This window comes from Gymnogyps californianus, chromosome 2 (genome assembly GCF_018139145.2).
Source record: "Gymnogyps californianus isolate 813 chromosome 2, ASM1813914v2, whole genome shotgun sequence".
Lineage (NCBI taxonomy): Eukaryota > Metazoa > Chordata > Aves > Accipitriformes > Cathartidae > Gymnogyps > Gymnogyps californianus.
The window spans coordinates 19,155,736-19,176,991 of NC_059472.1; the positions used below are offsets into that span (position 1 = coordinate 19,155,736).

A 21,256-nucleotide genomic window follows, 5' to 3' on the forward strand; every position below is an offset into this window, starting at 1 on the left:
TGTCGGGGCGCGGCGGGGCGGCCCCTGGCTGCCCGGAGACCCCGCTGAAGCCGGTGTTCCGTGTTGTGTTGACCCGGTCGGTTTCCTCCACCCTCGACGCAGCGGTTGGAGAGGAACGCCGAAGCGGAGGGGCCGTCGCGGGCAGATGGCGCCGGGCGCTTCCCGACGGCTGCCGGCGCAGACAGCGCGAGGTGAAGCCGCCTCAGGTACCGGTGTTCCTTCTGTATCCGCACAGGTGTAGGCAGCGTTGGGCTGTTCAGCACCCTGCCTGACCTCCGTCTCAGACGGAGGCATCGCTCGGAGGAAGCGGGCACGGTGAGGCGTCCCTGGGACGGTAGCCAAAGCAAAGTGATACATTTCTAGGCTGGCCCGGCCACCCCCCCCGGCGGGGCAGTCTTCTCTGCAGCTTTGTTGTGTTTTCGATCCAGGAGAGCGTGGGCTGCTGCTGGCAGCTACAGGATGAAGTCGCCTCCCTGCTGCATGTCTCTTTCTTCCCAAGCATCCCTGGAGGAACCAGGGAGTAGCACATCCCTGGGCTCCCTGGACTCCAGTGTTTTCTCCAGTGAGGAAGAGCAGGGGCCCCTGCTCCAGAAGGTCATTCCCTCCTTGGACTGCTTTACTATCAATGTAGGAGGCAGCCGCTTCGTGATGTCCCAGCAAACTTTGTCTTGCTACCCTGACACCCGTCTTGGCAAACTGGCTGTAGTGGTCTCTGCGGCCCAGGACGTGGCCTCTGGCCTCCTTGAGCTTTGCGATGATGCCAACCTCGTGGAGAATGAATATTTCTTTGACCGGAGCTCACAGGCGTTTCACTACATCCTGAATTACTACCAGACAGGGAGGCTGCATGTGATGGAGCAGCTTTGTGCACTCTCCTTCCTGCAAGAGATCCAGTACTGGGGTTTGGATGAGCTCAGCATCGATTCCTGCTGCAGAGACCGGTGAGTTGTGGGAAGATGCAGTGTGCGGGATTGTGGGCTGGGTGAGCTCAGTGTTGACTTGGGTGCAGGGACGCTCAGGTGAGAGATCCAGCGGTGGGGGTAGGTGAGGTAGCAGAGCATTGGGAAAAGCGTGCGCAAAGCTGGATGAGTTCAGCCCTGAATCCTGCTCTAGAGGTGGATGGGTGTAAAAAATGGGAGGAGTTGTGTTGGGTGAGGTCACTGTTGACCTTTGCTGAGGGACAGGTGGGCAGTGGGGTCAAGATAGTGAGACCCTAACAGGAGCAGGGTCTGGGTTCTCCTGCACTGGCTTCGGACTGGCCCTGGACAATGTCGGAGATGAAAAAGGTTGTGAAAGGAGAGATGTCCCTTCAGTCATCCAGTTTGGGGTTATCCTAGTTAGAGGGGTTGGATGTGGAGTCAGGCATGGTGCTGGGAGGGTTTGGAGCCTCCCCACCCCACGCTTTCCATTCTGGAGAATTTCCAGATCCAAGCTGGAGAGGCAGAAGGGGGGGTGGTCACCTGCCAGGCTGAGTGTGGGTGGCATGGCTCCAGGAGGAGCCGTGATGGGAAGCATCGCACGTGGATGTAGCAGCTTACAGGGAGGGGGCAGCAACAGCAGGAACATGGCTCACTGGAGACAAATTGTAACAGGCAGCTTAGGAACGAGGTGGGTTTCAACTGAACCACCCCCAGGACGTTTCTGTTAATTCTATTTGCAATTAATTTTATTTTTTTCCACCATTTTTAGTGTTACTGGTTTGTTTGTTAGTATTGAAGAAATGAATTCTCTAAAGAGCGTAACTGCTATTTATCTAAAGGGATTATATAAAAATTATTAGAAAAAAACAAGCAACCCCACCCCCAAAAGATACTGAAGTTATCCTACCCTAGCATGGTCCAGTTCTGCAGCTGAGAGAGTTGGATCCTAGTTTTCATCCCTTTCTTCCTTCCCTGGTAGGTGTAACTGAAAGCTCCTACTTCTTTGATGGTACAAGGAGCTACAGACCTCTTTGGCATATGCATGAGTAACTGTGTATCAAATGAAGGCAAAATTGCATAGCCCCTTTGTCTAAAGCTTGAGATTTGCAGCAGTCAAGAAATACAGATACGAAAGAAAAGGATTTTTTTAGTGTACTTTGGGAGTTTTTGTTTCATGAAATTGTTCTGTAAATATACTCTTGCTCTAACAAAACGCTCAACTATGCATTTACAATCTGTAAGTTTTACTTGGCACAGATGCTTGTGCACTTTGTTGTGTGAGGACCCATATATTTAAAGAAAGAAAGATAACTTGTCATCTTAGCGTGTATTGATCAGAACTTCATCCGGGAACTGCATGGCTTTTATTATGCCTTCCCTTTTAGTATTGCAGAGACACACCAATGTAATAAAAATGCAATATAATTAATAAAATTGAGGACAATTTGGAAACAGAGGGTCTGGTTGTTCCAAGATTAATTACAAGAATGCATGTTAGTCATGCAGCAGATCCTACTGTAGTCAACATGATCTGTATAAATAACATGCTATCAGAATAAAATTACTCGGCACATACAACCTGTCATTGATGTGAAATGGGGGAATAGAAATATCAGGTCAGTGGAAACATGCTGCAGGGTCTCGGTTAATAAAATCTTCAACCACATGCTTGACATCAGGGCTTTCTGAGCTCACATAAGGTATGCTTTAGTGTGTATTCTTATGCCTTGCGTGGTAGAGGATAAGAAAAACATATGCATATTGGTATTAAAAATCTCTTTGTGGGGGTTCCTGGGCAGGTACTTCAGGAGGAAGGAGCTGAGTGAAGCCTTAGACATCAAGAAAGATGCAGAAGAACTGGATGCCCAAGATGAAGAAGAGGACTTTTCTGGTAGCCTCTGTCCCAGTGTCAGACAGAAACTTTGGGAAGTTTTGGAAAAGCCTGGCTCCTCTGCAGCAGCCAGGACTTTCGGCACTCTGTCCATGGCTTTTGTTGTTGTGTCCATTGCCAACATGGCTTTGATTTCGGTAGAGCTAAGCTGGCTGGCACCACCGCTACTGGATGCCCTAGAGTACTTGTGCATTGCCTGGTTCACCGTGGAGTTTGTTCTGAGGTTCCTGTGCGCACGGGATCGGTGTCGCTTCCTAAGGAGTGTGGCAAACATCATAGACCTTCTTGCTATTTTACCTTTCTACATCACCCTGCTGGTGGAGAGTCTGTGTGGTGGGGAGAGCTCCCAAGAACTGGAGAACGTGGGGCGCATTGTCCAAGTGCTGAGACTGCTCAGAGCCCTGCGGATGTTGAAGCTGGGAAGACATTCAACAGGTACTTTCGGCCATGGCAGTGGTACATCTCATTTTTGCTGCCTGCAACAGTTGTCCCTGGGCACAGTCCTCCATTTTGTGTGCATTTCTGCCTAACCTTTTTTACCCAATCTGTTAGCGGTAATGGCTTGTGAAAATCTTACTTTTGGACATTGATAATTGAGTGGCAAGTGCCTTCTCTGATAAATTTTAGCTCTTCATAAAGACAGTGTATATCGTTTGCATAGAACATTTACAAAAACAGGCCCCAAAGCTGCATGCTGTAAATCATGCACCAGTCATTCACAGTGTCATAAATTTACAAATGTGTATTTGAGTTGATTTTATTAGGGATGAAGCAAGGGAAGAAGCAGAGATCATTGACCCATGCTTTTTGTATTATCAAAGGCCCGCTAATGACAGCTTATAATTACCTGTCACATTTTTTTTTTTTTAAAAGTATGTGCAAAGAAATATATCATGATTTTGTCTACACCACAGATTCTGAAAACAACTGCCATAGAGAATGTTTCAAGAAAACTGTTGGAACTGAATGTTACCAGGCAGTGGGTTGAGGGGCTCTCTGGCCCTGTTGAACACACTGGCATATATGTGGTGTGTGAAACACAGCTGAGGGCTGCTTACTGAGTTGGACCTAGGTGCAGCACAGAGCAGCAGTGTCAGGCTCAGTCAGCATTCACCCGTTCCTGTGGGGCCCTTTGTGTCCAAGCGCTCCTGACAGGTCAGCAGACAGATGGATGAACAGCAAGCAGGGGTGGGGTGGAAGGTGAAATGCATTTCTGAGAACATTTCTGTTCACTCTGAATGGTGAAAGGAAGGCATAAAAGGTAAAGTTTTCCAGTGGGAATTTATCAGAGGAAGCTGGAAATTATTGGAAGGTGTTGCATTTCCCCTTGTGTTTACCCCATTTTTATTACTACTTCATGACATGTGCATGCCTAGCTATATGAAAGAATAAAAGCTGTGCTCCCACCGCACCCTCTCCGTGCCATGATGTTTTCCAATGCTCAGCATTTTCAAAATGATTTGATTATGTTCCCACTTAAATCAGTGCTGAATATGGCACTGAATTTGACAGGAGAGATGTTCAGCCAACACTTGGAGCTTTGAAAAATTAGATCCTAATAGTAAATCATCATCTCTGTCTTGCAATATTAGCCTGTTCTGAAGACGGTGATGATCGTTCTTACATGGCACTCAGCGTACCCTTCCAGGATTTCCTGCCATGAGGCAGGAATGGGTTGATGCTTCTCCATTTTTTGGAGAGCCATCTCCACCCTCTTTGTGAACTGGCCCCAATTCAGCAGGCATTACAGTGTGCTCGCAGCAGCAGAATGTGTCTCTCTGTTTTTGTTCCCCCTGAAGGGAAGTGACCCTGCCTACCAATGGCAGGGAGTAGCTTTAATGCTACTGAGCATAATCATAGTGGTTCGGGAAGCATCTTAATCTTACTCCCCTACCCTAGATTATGCCTACACTGATGCATAACTGTCCCTTAGAAAGCAGTTGAAAGGAAGCTTGTAATGATTCAGTCTGTCAATGAGTTTGTTTTGCTTCATTATAATTTTTGCAGGATTTGGTGGGGTTTTTTTGCAAGAAAGGCTGCTACCCACTTTTGATGGTAGCTGTAATGTGAATGCATTCCTCTCTAATTGTATTTTGAAAATAAGGAAGAGATTTGAACTCATAAAGGCATGTTTGTGCTGAATAACAAAATAGTGATCCAAAAGTATGTTGATTCTAGTTATGAAGTTTCCAGTTTATTGCATTTTACTGTTACAAAATGAATGCATGAAATTCAGTTCTATGGCTCTTTCTATCAACTTGAAACCAGATGTTTCAGATGTTTGTATAATAACTGTTAACTTAGATATATTAACTTTAAGGGATGGTCTAAACTTTTGTGTCTATTTATTCTTAAATTCATTAAAGTGTTACCACAGTTTATATCACAATAATGAGTTTAGTAATTCCATGTTAGGTAGAAGTGAATTAATTATATAAAAATCCAGTCTCCTAATCTGGAAGTGAGCTATCATCTTTCTACTGGAACCAAAGTACCAGTTTCAAGTATCTATTTAAACCATCCAGAGCAGCATTACCGTTGCTGTGCTTGCTTCTTTCGTAGTGCAGTTGCTGCCCACTTAAGCCCAGAACACTAAATCAAATCTGTATAATTTAAATGTAGAAAGTCACTGTTTCAAACTTTTGTCAGAGAAGATGCTGCTACTAAGATGAAACATAGCCCTAATAAATCAAAATAGAAGCATACACTAGCAGATCTGAAGCCCTGTTTCTGACCACTAGAGGTACGTAGCAGAAGAGAGTTTTGTTAACGTGGTTCTAAACACATCCTTAACCACAGCTGCTAATATAAGATGAACCTCATAAGTACCATACACAAAGACCATCCGCCTTGCACATACCTAGGCAGTCCTGATAAATCTCAGAGTTTAGGGATGGCGCTCGCAACTCTTCTGCTCTCTTGCCTTGGATCTGGCAGCTTAAAGCTACCTCGTAGTGAAGCTTCTCTCTGACTCCTGCACTCTCAGACCAGACAAAGCTTCATGCACGGCTCACCTGTTTTGTGTGGCAAGAGGAGTGCGAGATCAGAAGAAATTAGAAAATTAATGGCTGCAGGCAGCAACTCCTCTTTCACTAAGTAGGGTTTTCACAATCACAAGGAGAACATCTCTGTAATACTGTGCAGACCCATAGGAAAGCTGGGGTCACAACAGCAGCCTGGCTCTGCTGTCAGGGGCAGAAATGAGTTAGGAAAAAACATCAATTCCTTTCACTTTAAAGAAATGGCAACTTAACCCTTTTTGTGGGGAAGGGACAGAAGAAGAAATGAAAGAATCAGTTCTGCCCGTTTGAAAGCTGAACCCAGCTAACAGGAGGGATGTGATGCCTAGAAACACCTGGGCTAGACTGGCGTGAGTGTTTAATTATTTATGCAAAGTGCTATACTTCATCAAGGGACAACTGAGAAATCAGTAGTACCTCTATCCAGAAAATGACTAGCTAGAGGGTGAGACCACTCTTCTGAGATATCAAAATTACAGATTTGAGTGGCTTCAAGAATAGGTGAAAACTGAACCTGCATTTCTCACATTCTCTGATGCTCCTCAGCTGTTGGCTTCCTCCTGGGGCCATGTTTTGTGTGAAGCCTTGCTGGTCCTCCTCTACAGATTGACTCCTTGAGGAGAAATAGGATGTGAGCATCTTACTTGTGATGGCAATGGGCATGTGTTTGAGAGAAGGCTGTAGCGTATGTCAGGATGAGATGCCTCTGGAGACACCAAAAAGCAAAACTTCCCCACTTGTAGTGCCAAAAATTTAGGATGATTTAAATGCTGTGTGTAAACTGAAGCTCCCGAACATCAGCTTGTATTGCCAAGTCTCTTTGGTCAATAGAGAGATGGAACTTGACCTGCATGGCAGAAGCACCTCCCCTTCCTCCTGCTGGCCCCAGGGCTGGGGCTGCTCGCCTGCCCCATGCCAGCTCTCTTACAGCACCTTAGCATCTTCCAGGCTGAGTAACCAAGCTGTTACAGCTCCTGGCAAGGAGTTCTCACGGGAAGTCGTAAGACTTGCTGAGGTGTCTGTGCTGGAACAGCCCTAGTTTGGCTGTGTGCTATGTTTTAAAAAGTTACAAAATAATATAGCAGAATACGTTATTCTTTTGAATACACCAACTGATTCCCACTTAGTATGAGCTGTGGAGTCCAGTAACTTGTCTAATTCATAGATTTGTCTAAAAATGTCTCCTGACTTCATCTGAAGACATGAAGAGATGTATCTCTGTTTTAGATGAGGATAATAGAACTAAGAATAATAAAAAAAATTCAGTCCTGAACAGTCAGAATAATTAACCATAGGAAAGATTTTTTTACTGAAGGTGTCATCAATGTGATACAAAGTCAAACAGTCACTGCTCTGTTCCTCCTCATTTTGACCTGGTTGATGCGAGAGTTGCACTGGTTTTTAGCTATAGTATTCTCAGGATCCATCATAAGGGGCAAACCCTGGCTTTTATAGTGCTCATTTATGCTTCGAAAAGAAGTGCTACAGAGGTAATTTTAAATTGGAGTACCTTCTTCCTAGGTCACCTGAAAGGGCTTATCCTTCTGCCTTGTTCAGTAGGAAGTTTTACAGGGCAATGGATGATAGTAACTTCCTTGGAAGATGAGAGTTTGATCTGGATCCTTGCAGTTGTCTTGCACAGCTTCTGCGCTGCTGATATTAGTGCATTTTCAAAATGTGGAGGCAGTCGTATTAACAGTGAAAAGATTACACTGATATATCTTATTCCCCTTGTGTTGCAGATTTAAACTATATCATTATAGTAAACATTCTAACCAACAGATCATAGTTATAGTAATATAAAACCTGGATATGGGCAAGTCCCTAACTGGAGTTGGTAGAAGAAAACATCGAAAAAGGAAACATTCCCTACAAACTCTAGGAAGTACTGTGTACTTCCATTGTTTGCTGTAGATAAACAAAAACTTTAAAACCCATTAGACCTGAAGGGGAAAAGAAAGAGCCAAAAGCAAAGAAGAAATTTTAACATCTTGTAGTTTGAGATTGGGGAAAGAAAAGCAAATCGAATTGCTTATTACACTAATGAGCATATGAAGTCTGCAGGCAGAGGCAGAGCTCCAATAAACTATTTTGCAAACACTAGTTTAGTTAGAAGTGTACCCCATGAAGGGTAATTCATAAGCATTGTGTTTTTCTCATTTATTAAAGAAAACATAGCACATTTTTAAAGAACAGTATTACAAACCAATCCAAAGTCACTTGTGATTCAAAAGATAATTTCAGTCTCCCATGTGTCTCAGCTGAGTTGGTACCATGTTATCTTCCTTTGTTTATGTGTGCAACATTTATCCGTTGCACTATTATTGGATTTACTTTCCTGCTTGCTTTGTCGGGCAGTCTAGCCTTGAAGCAGCATCCCTAAAAGGAATGTGGGGGTTTATGGAGAATGGTCGGCCGCACACGAACTCCCTGTGCAGCTCACGGGCAATAGGACTGATGCAGTACATCAGTGAATTAACAGAATACCATGTTTGCATTGGGAGGCTTTGTTATCTCCAGTTTTTGCACAAGTGCAGCTGCTTCTGGAATACTGTATTTGTTTTGAAGTCTACAGGTAAAGATATCGATAGGTTTTGGGGGGAAAGAGGGGTCGAGGAGAGGCTGTGAGAACTATAAAAGGATTGAAAACAGTCCTTAGCAAAGAAAAAGTTACTGACTGACTGAACTGGGCTCTAAGCACCCACCTGGGAACACGAACTTGGTAACTGAGGGTTGCTTGGTCCAAGAGAAAAATATGACAATGGCTGGAAAACAGGAGCTTGGCACATTCAGACTCAAAGTAGGGAGCAGGTGTTTTTAGTGTGTTTTTAAATGGTTATTTAGATAACTTATTAAAAACTGTGCTGGATCTTCTGTTATAGCCAATTACTAAATCAGGGTTGGTTAGTTTTTCTAAATTATGTGTGTACGTCGTTCAAACAATAAGTAATGAGGAGAATTTCTATGCTCTGTATTAAGGAAATGAAGATGGTGTCAGTGGTTCAGGCTAACATTTTAATCTATTTCTTTAAATCACATTTTCCCAGTAGTGTTGAAAACAGCACCCCTTTTTCTTAAGACATGTTCGCTAGCAGCCAAGGAAAAACATAAGGCAGTCAGCTTTTAAATAAGAGACCTACTGACAGCATTTCTTGTCTTTCAGGCTTGCGGTCTCTTGGGATGACTATCGCGCAGTGCTACGAGGAGGTTGGCCTTCTGCTGCTTTTCCTCTCTGTAGGAATCTCTATATTTTCCACTGTGGAGTATTTTGTTGAGCAAGGCGTGCCAGGCACAACTTTCACAAGCGTACCTGGTGCTTGGTGGTGGGCAACAACTTCCATGACAACTGTTGGTTATGGTGACATTAGACCAGACACTACCATTGGTAAGGTAGTGGCCTTTATGTGTATACTATCAGGAATACTGGTTTTAGCTTTGCCAATAGCTATAATAAATGACCGTTTTTCTGCCTGTTACTTTACACTGAAGATAAAAGAAGCTGCTCTTCGGCAGCGTGAAGCTTTAAAGAAACTCACGAAGAACTCATCCAGCGATTCAAATATCAATGTTAATTTGCGCGACATATATGCACGCAGTGTCATGGACATGTTACGGTTAAAAAGCAGAGAGAGAGCAAGTACAAGGAGCAGTGGAGCAGATGATTTTTGGTTTTGACTTTTAAGTTATTTAGCCTTGTATAGCAAATAGACTACTTCAAAAATGTAGTATTAAGCATCTGTTTTTTTAATATTTGCCACACAGTGTATCTGCTTTTCCAGCTGGAGTTTTACTTACTTGGACAGACTGAGATAACTATTGTATACAAAAGGCAGAATTCATAATATGGAGTCTCTCAAGGAGCTCTGAAACCTGCTTCCAGAACCGGATCGTGGTGGGTGCGACGGGAAGTAATGGGTCCATCAAAGTCAAACAGTGACGCAAACACTTGTCTATGAATCTTTTGTCCTTGCTAATGTGTAATAATAAAGTCTTAATGAAAATTGCCATGGTGTTTTGAACTTTAAAGATCTATAAGATTTGTATTTGCATTGGAAGAACGAAAGTCAAAGACACTAAGAAAAACTGAAAAGGGAAGTCTAAGGAAGTGAAGCGTTGAGTAAATTTAGGATGACATTTTTATAACGAGCTTCATCTTCACCCCCTTTTCTTATCCCCATCTTCTACTCCATTTGCATGAAAAAGAGGTTACTAGACCCAGGGAGGGGGAGAATTTCCTCGTTTGAAGAGAAGCAAAGGGCTGCCAGGTACGTGGTGGGTATCAGGAGATAGGTAAAAGTATTAAGCAGATGCAAGATCTGCGGCAAAGTATAAAATAGTCGTGAAATAGGTGCCATAATGTAGAGCATCCTCTGTAGTTGCTCTAGAAGTTGCAGGAGCTAATACAGCCTTTGCAGCATAGAAGTCATTTACAAACTTAGTTTGAACTATGCCTTCTCTACGTGTTTTGATTCCCATAACTTATTTGTGTAGCTAAGCAGTTTTTGTGCTCAAGTAAAGTCACCGGTGGATATCAGAAGAAACAGAAATGGTGAAAGATAACAAGCTACTCATTTCTCTGTCTCCCATTAAAATCAGTAGGTATTCCAAGTGGGCCAGATTTTTAAAAAATTAATAATCTTCACTGACCCATTATTAGAAAAATCCTTCATCAAAATTTTTTGTTCCAAAGGAAAAATGATCACTTGTTGGACTGGATGCTTAGTCTAATGCAGTAATCAAAGTACAAAATTAAAATAATCAAAGGTATTTTCAGTCAAGTTTCCCACCACTTACTCTTCAGTGGCTCAATATCATTCTTAGCAAACAAAGCTTTTCTTTAATATAATTTCACTGTCCTAGACTATGACATTGCCACAGTATGCGTTTAACTGAACTAGTAGATTAAATAAAAAAAATCACAAACCTCTCTCATTTCAAGTTTCTTTTGGGCAATCATTATTTACATTTGACGTTAATTCAACATACTAAAAAGAAACATCTATTAACTGTGGATTATTTAATTTTATAAGGTATTTATGTATATAGAAGGCTTAAACTGCCTTTGAGGATATACGAATGGGTGAAATAACCTGCTTTTAATAAACATTGAATAATACTTGTTTTGAAACAACAGTGTATTTTCCTTCCATTCCCTATAAATGGTGGTGTAAACGTGTAATACAGCAAGCAAAATTTTCAAAGGCTCCAACCTTGATGCAAACTGAGTAGCATTTCAGCATGAAACTTCTTCTGATTTGTCCCCTGGCATCAGTCAACATTTGGATTTGGGACCAACACAGAACATGCTGCTGTCACCAGGGTCAGAAGGAAGCCAAGGGAGAACACTGGAGGCCAAAAGAGTGTGTCTTGCTCTACCAGAAATTGTCTAGGTGTGAAAATGTGTAGGTCAGCCTCATGGTCTGTGTTACACAGAGAGCAAACTGTGTCATCACAGTGTTCCCCGCTACCCAAATACTCTCTGAATCCATCACAAAACTCCCGTTGATGTCCAGGAGACAAAATTAATTCTGCAGGGGCAGATTTGATGCAGCCCACTCTAGGTTATTATTTTATAGCTCCTTGGAGCAGGAAGTCTCTCAGGCTGCACAAATTGTACAGGCTATTTCTCATTCAAAAGTCATTCTAATAATAGAGAATTAGGAAGAAGCTTTCATTGTGGGAAAGCTGTTTTGTAATGTCTTTTGTGCTTTCTTGTACAGCATCTGATCTCTGTTTGAGAAAGGAAATGCAGTTAGATAGCTGATTGATTCTCTTTAGGGAAAGGCTGCTTTTATTGCATCCTGTGCTTTTTATGTAGGACTCAAAAGAACAAGAGAAATGTTCTGGGATGTATCAGTTGATTCACTCCTTTCACCAGCTCTGGAGATAAAGTTTCCTAGAAATGCCCGTGGGGAAACATGGCTGAGACTTTATCCAGTAGCTGCTTTGGCTTCTATTTTCAGACCTCTTGATTTTAAATTCAAAGTCTCCCAAGAAGTGTTTGTCAATCATGTTGTTTATGCAGCAAGGTTGTCTATCACATTATGGGCTGAGACTAGCAAATAATTTTGCAGATGAAGGCCAGTTCTGCTTTCAGCTCTTACAGGCGGAAGGACCAGAGCATTCGTACTGAGCAACAAACAGTACAGGACATTACAACTTTAAAACATGAAGCTACGCCATGTACTTACTACCATAGATCTGGAAAATAGCTCAGTTGCTACTAAGGCACCAAAATAAGGATGTTACTGTGCTATCTTTAGAATATCACACTAAAGATAAGAAACCACCTCTTGTCCTCACATCTGTTCTGCCATTTCCATCCCACAGCAGACTTGGCAGAAAGGATCATGTGTTAGAAGATCAGTAACATTGGCTGAAAATTCAGCATTTTAGCTTAAAACACCAAGTACTTTCAAAAACTGACATCAAAGGGTGTAGCTGCAGCACTTAGAGCAAGCCCGCATTAACCTTGGTTCCCTAGTACAGGAAGCAGTAATAGTGAAAATGCAGTGGCGTAGACTACAGTGCAGACTAACAGTCTGAAAAATCTTGTATAGTTGTTTGTGGATGCTTAGGGGCAGCTTTTAGTTGGGGACAGAGTGGTCCAAACCCACCAGAACTTTTTAAACATCACTACAATTGTTCTTTATCATTCTTACTTTGAAGAAAGCTAACAGCCTCTTGGGGCCCATCAGGCAGAGCGTTGTGAGCAGGTCAAGGGAGGTGGTCCTGCTCCTCTGCTCAGCCCTGATGAGACACATCTGGGTGATGTGTCCAGTGCTGGGGTCCCCAGTACAAGAAAGACAGGGACATACTGGAGATGGTCCAGCAAAATATTGGAGTGCCAGGTTGCAGAGACCAGCACGTCAGGGAACCCGCATGTCCAGGAGAGGTGGGTCTGCTGGTAGCTGTGGGGGGATTTATCACTTCTGGGGTAGTTTATAGAAAGGTATTTACAAATTTGTGTTTGCTAATATTTTAAAAGTGTCAAAGATTGTGATTTACCTGTTGTATTACTGATACTGATCCTGAATGTATAGTTCACTGATCACTGGTTAATTATGTGGTGTTAGTAAGTCAATAAACCGCTTCAATCTTGTTTTGATACAAACTATGTAAGTTGAGCAATTTCCCCCCCAGGACAGGAGTTTTGCTACCAGCTCTGAGCTTGTGGGATTGCTGCGTGGCAAATCTGGCAAATTGGGTTGAGCACAAAAAAGACGAAAAAGGAAAGGAGAAAGTTATAAGGTCTTTTACAAGGTACCGCCCATTTATTTTGTTTTCTGCCACAACAAAGTATTCTCATCTTGTTATAATTATTTTGATAACGAGTGACATGCTTTTCTCATTTTCTACAGTATTATCCTCTCAGCCTCCATTGAGGTATACAGGCATACACACAGCTCTACCAGAACATATTCTGTTGAGATGCCCATCGTCTGAACTCCACTAGAGCAGCTGTTGCTGATGCCTCCGGTACTTAGTTGTCTGTGCTCTCATCGCATAGCCTCACTGCAGAAAGGGCAGAGCAGCGCAGGCTGTAGTCACACCTCTGATTGCAGACGAGGGGTCTCCAGGGCTCTGGGCTCCTGAAAACATCATTCACTAAAGAGGAGGGCTGGAGTCAATAATGTCTCTAGGACTGAGATGCATTTTTCAATTATAATCTCTTGTCAATTAGGTTTTTTGAGAGTTTTAATGAGTCCTGTAATTATTACAGCTTTGCCTTTTTTTAAACACAAATACTAGAAAACACATACCTCTCCAAACAAAAGCAGAGCTGCCACACACTCACTGTTCGTAAGAGTTTGATGAGACATGTAAGTTTAGTGTGAACAGTGAGCTTGACCTGATGAGCAGTCAGTAACTAAAGCCATTCCTTCAGAAAATGGATTTTCATGAAAGACTAAGCTGAAGAATTCAGTTATAATTAATTTTTTTGTTGTTTTTGATATATGAAATAGAATCTTTTCTGACAAAACCTTGACCCTGATGTATAGGACTGGTACTTCTGCTAGAGGATGGCACTGTCAGCAGGAGGGAGAGCACAGCCCATTTTGCGTGTGCCTCTCACAGGCACGCTTGAAAAGCATGAGCATACACACCTCTTCTCACAGAAAAACGAGGGAAATTTGGTGCAGGTGGGTATTGCAGACTGCCCTGTTATAGGATTTCTATGTGAAACAAAAAAATTCTAGACTAACGACAAAGCCTATCTAAAGGTATTTGGGGCATTATTATCTATTTTACTCATGCTAAGTTTCTGCTCTGCAGACATCAGCAACACCTTCAGCTGAATGAGGGAAAGGAAGGGGTCCCACCTAATGTCACAACAGCGAGCCCAACACCAGCCCATATAAACATCAGTTGCTCCCAGTCTGTCTCAGACCCCCAAGAAGTTGCCTGTGAGATGGATTATAACATCCCAAAGAGTAAGGAACCCAGAATAGCCTGAAGTTAGGTTGGGTCTTTAAAGAAGTCCACAGTGTGTTCATCTAATTAAAACTATGTACAAATGCCTATTATGAAGTGAGAAAACTATGCCTTTGTAACAGCTTCTGAAAATGAAATCATCTTCCTTATCAAGCGAAGCAAGACACCTACAGATGTAAGATTTTTCTCTAATTATACCTAATTTTGTACAGCTTTTAATAAAACTAAAAGTGCTTGTAAGTCATGTAGTATTACTGTGTAGTCCTGTAAGCTGATACACACATTTCATTTCCAAAGGCTTGACTCAGAAAGGCAGTTCTGTTTCCAGCTCTCTGCAGCAGAGATAGATCCTGGAAAATGGCTAAAGTGTGCATGACTCTTCACTACCTAATGCATGAACAAGTTTCTCCCGAGAACTTGGAAGAGAATTCGTAACAGCCTCTTGCAATTGCCATAAAAAACAAGCACAGTGAATTGACTTGTCCTAAACACATTTTTTCAACACAACCGAAAAAGGCAGTTGGCTTGAAAATAGTTAAAAGATAACTAATGATGTCAGTCTTTGCAGCTGGCCCTGTGTTACAGATTTCTGAATTGTAACTCTCGCCTGAGGTATGAAATATATTAGGCAATCCAACCATGTTGAATTATGAAAAAACATTCCAAGATGAATCTGTCTCTGCTTAAGAAGTGCTGTCCAGTGAAGCAACATTCATAAACTCATAGCTCTCTCATCCTAAACTAGCAACATCATTACAGCCTTTAGAACATGATCTCCAACTGCCAGAGTTACAGGCTCCATGGGATCCCTCCATAGCTTTTGCGATGTGTTAGATGCTGCAGTGATAAAAGCCATTATACTGAAGCCCTAAACAGACAGATTAAGTCATTATTAATGCTGAGTATATGAGAAGAAAAATAATGAAGGTAGAACAGGAAAAAGAAAATTAATTTAAATTTAAATTAATTTTAATTTAAAATAAGAAGTTGACATTCTTCAGCTGAGGTTTACCAGTGACTTTTTATGACTGACCTTGTGTTTTTTACTCCTCATATCTTCTCATAAGAAATGAAGAACACATAGTTCAGTGCAGAGGAAGAAATTCTTTTCAGTTCATTAACTGACATGCATCATAGGTCCATACCACAAATTAGATCACATACTAATAATTCATACCTCAATCCTAGCCATTCAGCCCTGTATATCTGACACACCTCTGCCCTGAACCGTGCGTAAGCATGTGGCTTCATATTTGCATTGTTCTTCTGTAGATCAACACCAAAAAAATTTTTGTAAGAAGTAAACTTCAAGTTAAAGGAATAAGATCAGGTTTAATCTATTTCCAGTTCCTGTTATTTGTTATTTCTGCTGTCAGTCCTCATTTAATCCTCCCATCTTCTCTTCCTGGCAGGAACTGCTGAATAACAGATGGAAGAATTGCCAATCACACCCTTCAGTGTCAAAATGTAGACAAACCTACCCCACAAACCTGCGTTCTGTTTTCCTATATTAGAAACAAAATCCAAGTCAAAAGAGACAAGTGTGGTGTTTCTCTCACAGCTATAAGGACAGCATTGATTAGGAACCAACAGAACCACAATTTTCCAAATTACTGGAAGCTATATGCTTACAGTTGGTCCAAACCGACCTGTCATGTAACACATCTATTTATATCACTAGGAAACCAGACTTCAGTAACAAATAAGGAAGGAATATATTCGGAGAAAATATCTGTCTTCTGCCTTTAGAGAGTTAATATAATCGGTACTGCAAACACACCCAAGAGGCAAGATCCCATTGTGCAAGTGTTGCACTAAATCAAAACACAGCCCTTTCCTAAAGACCCTTCCATCCAAATGTGTAGGAAAAAACAAACCCTATATTCAATTTGACAGTGTAAAGGAGCAAAGCTTGTCTAAAAAGCCTTCATATGGGTTTGTTGTAGGAATAATGCGACATGTTCCCCATGGCAAATCTACTGATGTAATGGAGTTACACCAGGATGAATTTGGCCCACTTTCCAACCAACACTCTTTATAAGAGGCTTTGTTGTGTGAAAGCTGGATATGTGGTTGGGCCACAAAAGGGATCAAAAACAACATCCAAATTATGGCCTCTGTTATGCAGGCTGCCTCCTTCCATATGGAGATGAATCTAGTTTGCTTGTGCCAAGCATCACAATGGAAATACTGGCAGTCTGAGCTAACAAAATGCCACTGGCCATCATTATAACACAGAGGCTGCATCATGCTGCAAATGCTCCCATCAGCTGTCCAGCAGGAAACTTTATTAGAACAGACGTGACAATACACAAGCCAAAAAAAAAAAAAAAAAAAAAAGAAAAAGGAAAGCTCTTGTCCTGACCTATCACCAGGATTTCAGTCTGGTTCAGAACTAGTGCATTTCACTATCAATAGAGTTCAACACTAGAGTAAGCAAAATATCCAGTGCAAAAATGATGGGTTATTTATGCAGTATCTTTCTGTATCAAAAATGTCACTTTCTGATGACAATTCAGTACTTCAGTAATCATTGCTTACATTCCCTATCACATACATCATCACAAACTGCAGACCTATCTCCAGCTGGTGGATCAAGACAGTTTCGTTTATTCATGGTATGCTTCCGCTCACATTATCTTTTCAGTTTCTGAAGATCAAGTGTGCTATTCTGGCCTGCATTTTTTCATAAGTCTCAGATCAGAGCTACATTTGCCAGAGAGACACGGTCCTTTAGATGATTCATGCTAGAATGATGTGGTCTGTGGTGCAGGCACTAGTAATACTAGTAATAGGCAGGAGAACACAGTACAGGTGCAAAAACAGGGCAGAAAGTCACACAAGTGCCTGTTTCAGAAGCAGAAGGTGCTATATGGGATGCAGTAAGCCACAGCTTTTGACATGGCACCCTGCAACCCAAGTCCAGTCTGTGAGGCAAAACCAAGTGGTCATTAAATGACCCCACTGACATGCAGACCCACGAGGCACGCAGGCAGAAGAAGCTGCGCTGCACATCCTCAGCTCCCCCTCCAGCTTGCCTATTCCTCATATTTTTCCCAGCCAGCCCCCCAAAACTATGGAAGAGGCCCCACTAGGCCAACTGCATCTGGGAGGATGTATTCAATGCCACTGAACTCGCCCAGGGAACAAATATTCTAGAATTTGAATGTGTTGAGTGCTAAAGCTTTATTTGCACATTCGATTCTAGCCAGTGCAATATGCTTTTTTTCCAGACAGTTATTTCCTCACCTAACCTTCCTTTGTAGAGGTGTTCAATTAGCAAGGTAAAATATAATCTGCTAATTAAAGGGAAGATTTTAGCAAAGACAATTAGGAATCTAAGTAAGGCAGGCAAGCTGAAAATACATGATAGTTTGCTAATTGTAAAAATAATTAAAAGAAAAAGAAAATCTTAAAAGACTGAATTACAGTTTAAGCCTGGGCAAAGAAAGGCAGAAAAGTCAGAAACTAGTAGAAGAGATAAGGCAAGTCCAGAATATGAGATCCAGGTTCAGACACTAAATATTTCCAACCATCTAGCATATGGCAACTCCCGTGCAAGCTACTAACTGTTTTGAAATGCACCTCATCCTGTACTCTGGGCAAGGATTAGAAATTTCTCATGTAGGATTCTGGCTTACCAGGTTAGGTATGTAAACTCAAACACTTAACACTTTTAATAGATCTGGACAAGATCTGTTTTTGAGTGAGGGAAGAAGCACTGTAGCTGGATTTATACTTTCCTTTTGGAAACTGAATAGTTATTAATCCTTCACACTTTAAAAAATCTTTTTTTTTCCTTTTTGGAATAAAAAGATCTGAAACATTTGTTTAAAACACAAAACAGCTGAACACTCATAGCGTTGCAGAAACAGCTTAATGCTCTGCCAGGTTCACCTCCTCCATTCCCACTCCAGTGCACACAGAAGAGGCTCTTTTCCAGGGAAAGGCTCCTGAAAAGCCTTGGAGACATTGCAGAAAGAATATTTTAAGTTTGTTGCTGCACACTTGGGACAAATTTCACATCAGGGCAAAGGCTAAGTGGTAGGTTTGCTTCAGATAGCTGAGAAGCATTAGTATCTGCAGCACAGTCCTAGCACTATGATAAGGGGATGAGAGAAAAAGAAAACAAATAATCATATTAGTGAACCAGCTGGTTGTTTCTGACATGAGCATGGCACAATGCAATCCAGACAGAAAGGACGGGGAAACCACAAAAGAGTGGCAATTAGTTTTCTCCCTTGGTTCCAGTCCTCATCTCCAGCAACCAAACTAAGGGCAGGGACTGTAGCATACGAAGTAAATCTCCCATGCTTATTCAAGCTGTATAAAAATTGACAGGCATATTCCTGTCCTTCCAAGAAGGAGGCTAGCAATGGTCAGCACTGGTGCTCAAAATGGCTTTGGAGGAGCAGCAGCACTTAACTGCTGCAAGCAGCCTAAATCAATGGGTTGCACTGACTAGCAGGATGCCTAGCAGGAAGGTTTATATCCCTTCTAGCAGCTGCAGGGAGGTTTTAGAGCTGACACCCACACCTGAGACAGTGAGTCAGTGCTGGGATGCTGGGGAAGGTATCATTGCTGATGGACCTCAGTTTCTGACTAAACAAAGCACGTTGATCCTTACTTTATGGGGTTTCTGGAGTCACACCAAACCCTGGCTCAAGAAGAGGGGCTGCAGGTCTGTGACTTGTAGAGGCCCTCTCATACGGCATCTCAGGGCTGCTCTGGGGCCTGGCAGTGGAGAGGCAACTCTCCAGCTCCCACCTGTCCAGCCACGGGGAAGGAGCAGCCATACTAGTGACCATCTGATTAAGCTGGCTTTTTTTGTTGTTTTGTTTTCTTTTGTATTCTGTAATTTGGAATCAGTTTCTCTCCTCTACACAGAAAGGCAATGCTGGAGACTTTCTATAGGTCTGTTCCTATTTTGTCGGGCTGTGTGCTCAGAAAACTATAAAGGATTTTGTAAACAAGCAATTAAAAGCTGCTTGAAAACCAATTCTGCTGCCGGAAGGATTCAGTCTCAGTTGCAGTATTCATATGATGCTATCACTACAGCAACCAAGCCTGTATACTGGTGGTCATGTGTCGTGGTTTAACCCCAGTCAGCAACTAAGCACCACGCAGCCGCTTCCCCCTCCCCGCTCCCAGTGGGGTGAGGAGGAGGAAAGGAAAAGAAAAGTAAAACTTGTGGGTTGAGATAAGAACAGTTTAATAACTAAAGTAAAATATAATATTAATAGTAATAATGAAATATAATAATAATAATAATAGTAATGAAAAGGAATATAACAAAAAGGGGGGGGGGGGGGGGGAGAAAAAACCAGTGATGCACAATGCAATTGCTCACCACCCGCTGACCGATGCCCAGTTAGTTCCCGAGCTGCGATCCGCGCCTCCCGGCCAGCTCCCCCCTGTTTATATACTGGGCATGACGTTCCATGGTATGGAATACCCCTTTGGCTAGTTCAGGACAGCTGCCCCGGCTCTGCTCCCTCCCAGCTTCTTGCACACCTGCTTGCTGGCAGAGCATGGGAAACTGAAAAGTCCTTGGCTTAAGATAAGCGCTACTTAGCAACAACTAAAACATCAGAGTGTTATCAACATCATTCTCACACTAAATCCAAAACACAGCACTGTACCAGCTACTAAAAAGAAAGTTAACTCTGTCCCAGCCAAAACCAGGACATCATGGATAACACATCAGTACGTGGTTTAGCGATTAGAAACAAAAGCTTTGTCGGACTGTATTTCTTTCCTGTCATTGCTGGCTTCCTGATGGAAATGCTATTTCAAGGGCTTTGCTCTGAAGTATAAGTACATTAGTCTTTGTCTGACATAAGATCTGAGAAGAAGGTTAAGCTGCAATGCTCCACCAGGTCATCTGGGCTGCTTCTCCTTTACATTTCATTGTTATGATCTGACATGTTATTCGTGTTACCAATGCATACCTGCCAGCATGATGACAACATATTTATTAATGCACGTGGGTCCCGTTTCTTCTGAAGTAAGACAAAACTATCATTTAATTCTGGTACCTACAGAGTAGGGTCAGTCTTCTGAGTTCCTCATGAAAGGCATCTAGGGAATTCTGCAAAACTCATATTACATAATGCTGTACAGAAGTATTTAACTCACCTGCACCCTAAAAACTAGATAAATCTAAAGAGGTGACGTTTGTAGAGCAAGATTACTAAATCCAGAATAATATGTCCAATCTGTGCTTAATAACTTAGAACAAAGAGTTATTTTGGCATTGCCTCCTGCAGGGCATTGATATGCCTGAGACAGCAACATAGTACTGATGAAAAAGCCTCAAAAAGTTGGGGGTCTAATCTGCTGCCTTAAAACTCATAGCAGAACTCCCAGCATGGATGAGCTATATTACAACCAGGAGTGATCTAACCCTAGATAAGCACAGTGTAGAAAATCTTACACTTAAACAGGTCATCTTAATGACTCTTTGCAGTTATTTCATCTAAAACAGGATGTCTAAAATAGAATAATCTATTATTCTCCATTGGCTGAAGGGACCTTTAGAGTGACTAGCTCCGGTTTAGACACTTACATCTTAGAACTCAAGATCATGGAGAGATGAATCATTTCTCTTGAGCTTTTTTTGGTGCCAGCAAGTTTATTGTCTAAGCATTCAACACACAGACTTCAGGAAAGTTCTTCACTCTGGATCCAGATAGGACTGCTTTGAATCAATCTCATCGGGCTGCAGCTGGAGAGCTATGCGCGGCTTGGGTGATGGTCCTTTCTGGGAAGATTTATTGAATTGGAAATAATAATCAAAATTATTTTCTCCTTCTTTTGCTCAGTGAATCAGTTGAAAATACTTCTTCAGCTCTCTTAGTGCTTCCCTCCCTTAGCACAGGTAAATCCAACAATGAAATGCCTAAACTTTGGTGGAATGAATCTGGGCATAATTATTTTGTATGTATTACAGGACATCTTTTTAACTCCAGTTCCATGTAGCTCATGTC

The 21,256-nt window shown here is 42.1% G+C and overlaps 1 protein-coding gene across 1 annotated transcript; it reads left to right on the forward strand.

The window, feature by feature from the left end:
- The first annotated feature begins 368 nt into the window (after positions 1–368).
- KCNV1 (potassium voltage-gated channel modifier subfamily V member 1) lies at positions 369–9,812 on the forward strand. Its single transcript, XM_050891990.1, has 3 exons — positions 369–941; positions 2,720–3,246; positions 8,995–9,812. The coding sequence occupies exons 1-3, from the start codon at positions 460–462 to the stop codon at positions 9,504–9,506; spliced, it is 1,521 nt and encodes a 506-aa protein (XP_050747947.1). The 5' UTR covers positions 369–459; the 3' UTR covers positions 9,507–9,812.
- The last annotated feature ends 11,444 nt before the right edge of the window (positions 9,813–21,256 follow it).

Bases quoted from the DNA above. Each gene is read 5' to 3' on its own strand.
- KCNV1 (XM_050891990.1), top strand. From the start codon at position 460: ATGAAGTCGCCTCCCTGCTGCATGTCTCTTTCTTCCCAAGCATCCCTG. The intron at 942-2,719 runs GTGAGTTGTGGG...GTTCCTGGGCAG, and splicing joins GATTCCTGCTGCAGAGACCG to GTACTTCAGGAGGAAGGAGC. The intron at 3,247-8,994 runs GTACTTTCGGCC...CTTGTCTTTCAG, and splicing joins GCTGGGAAGACATTCAACAG to GCTTGCGGTCTCTTGGGATG.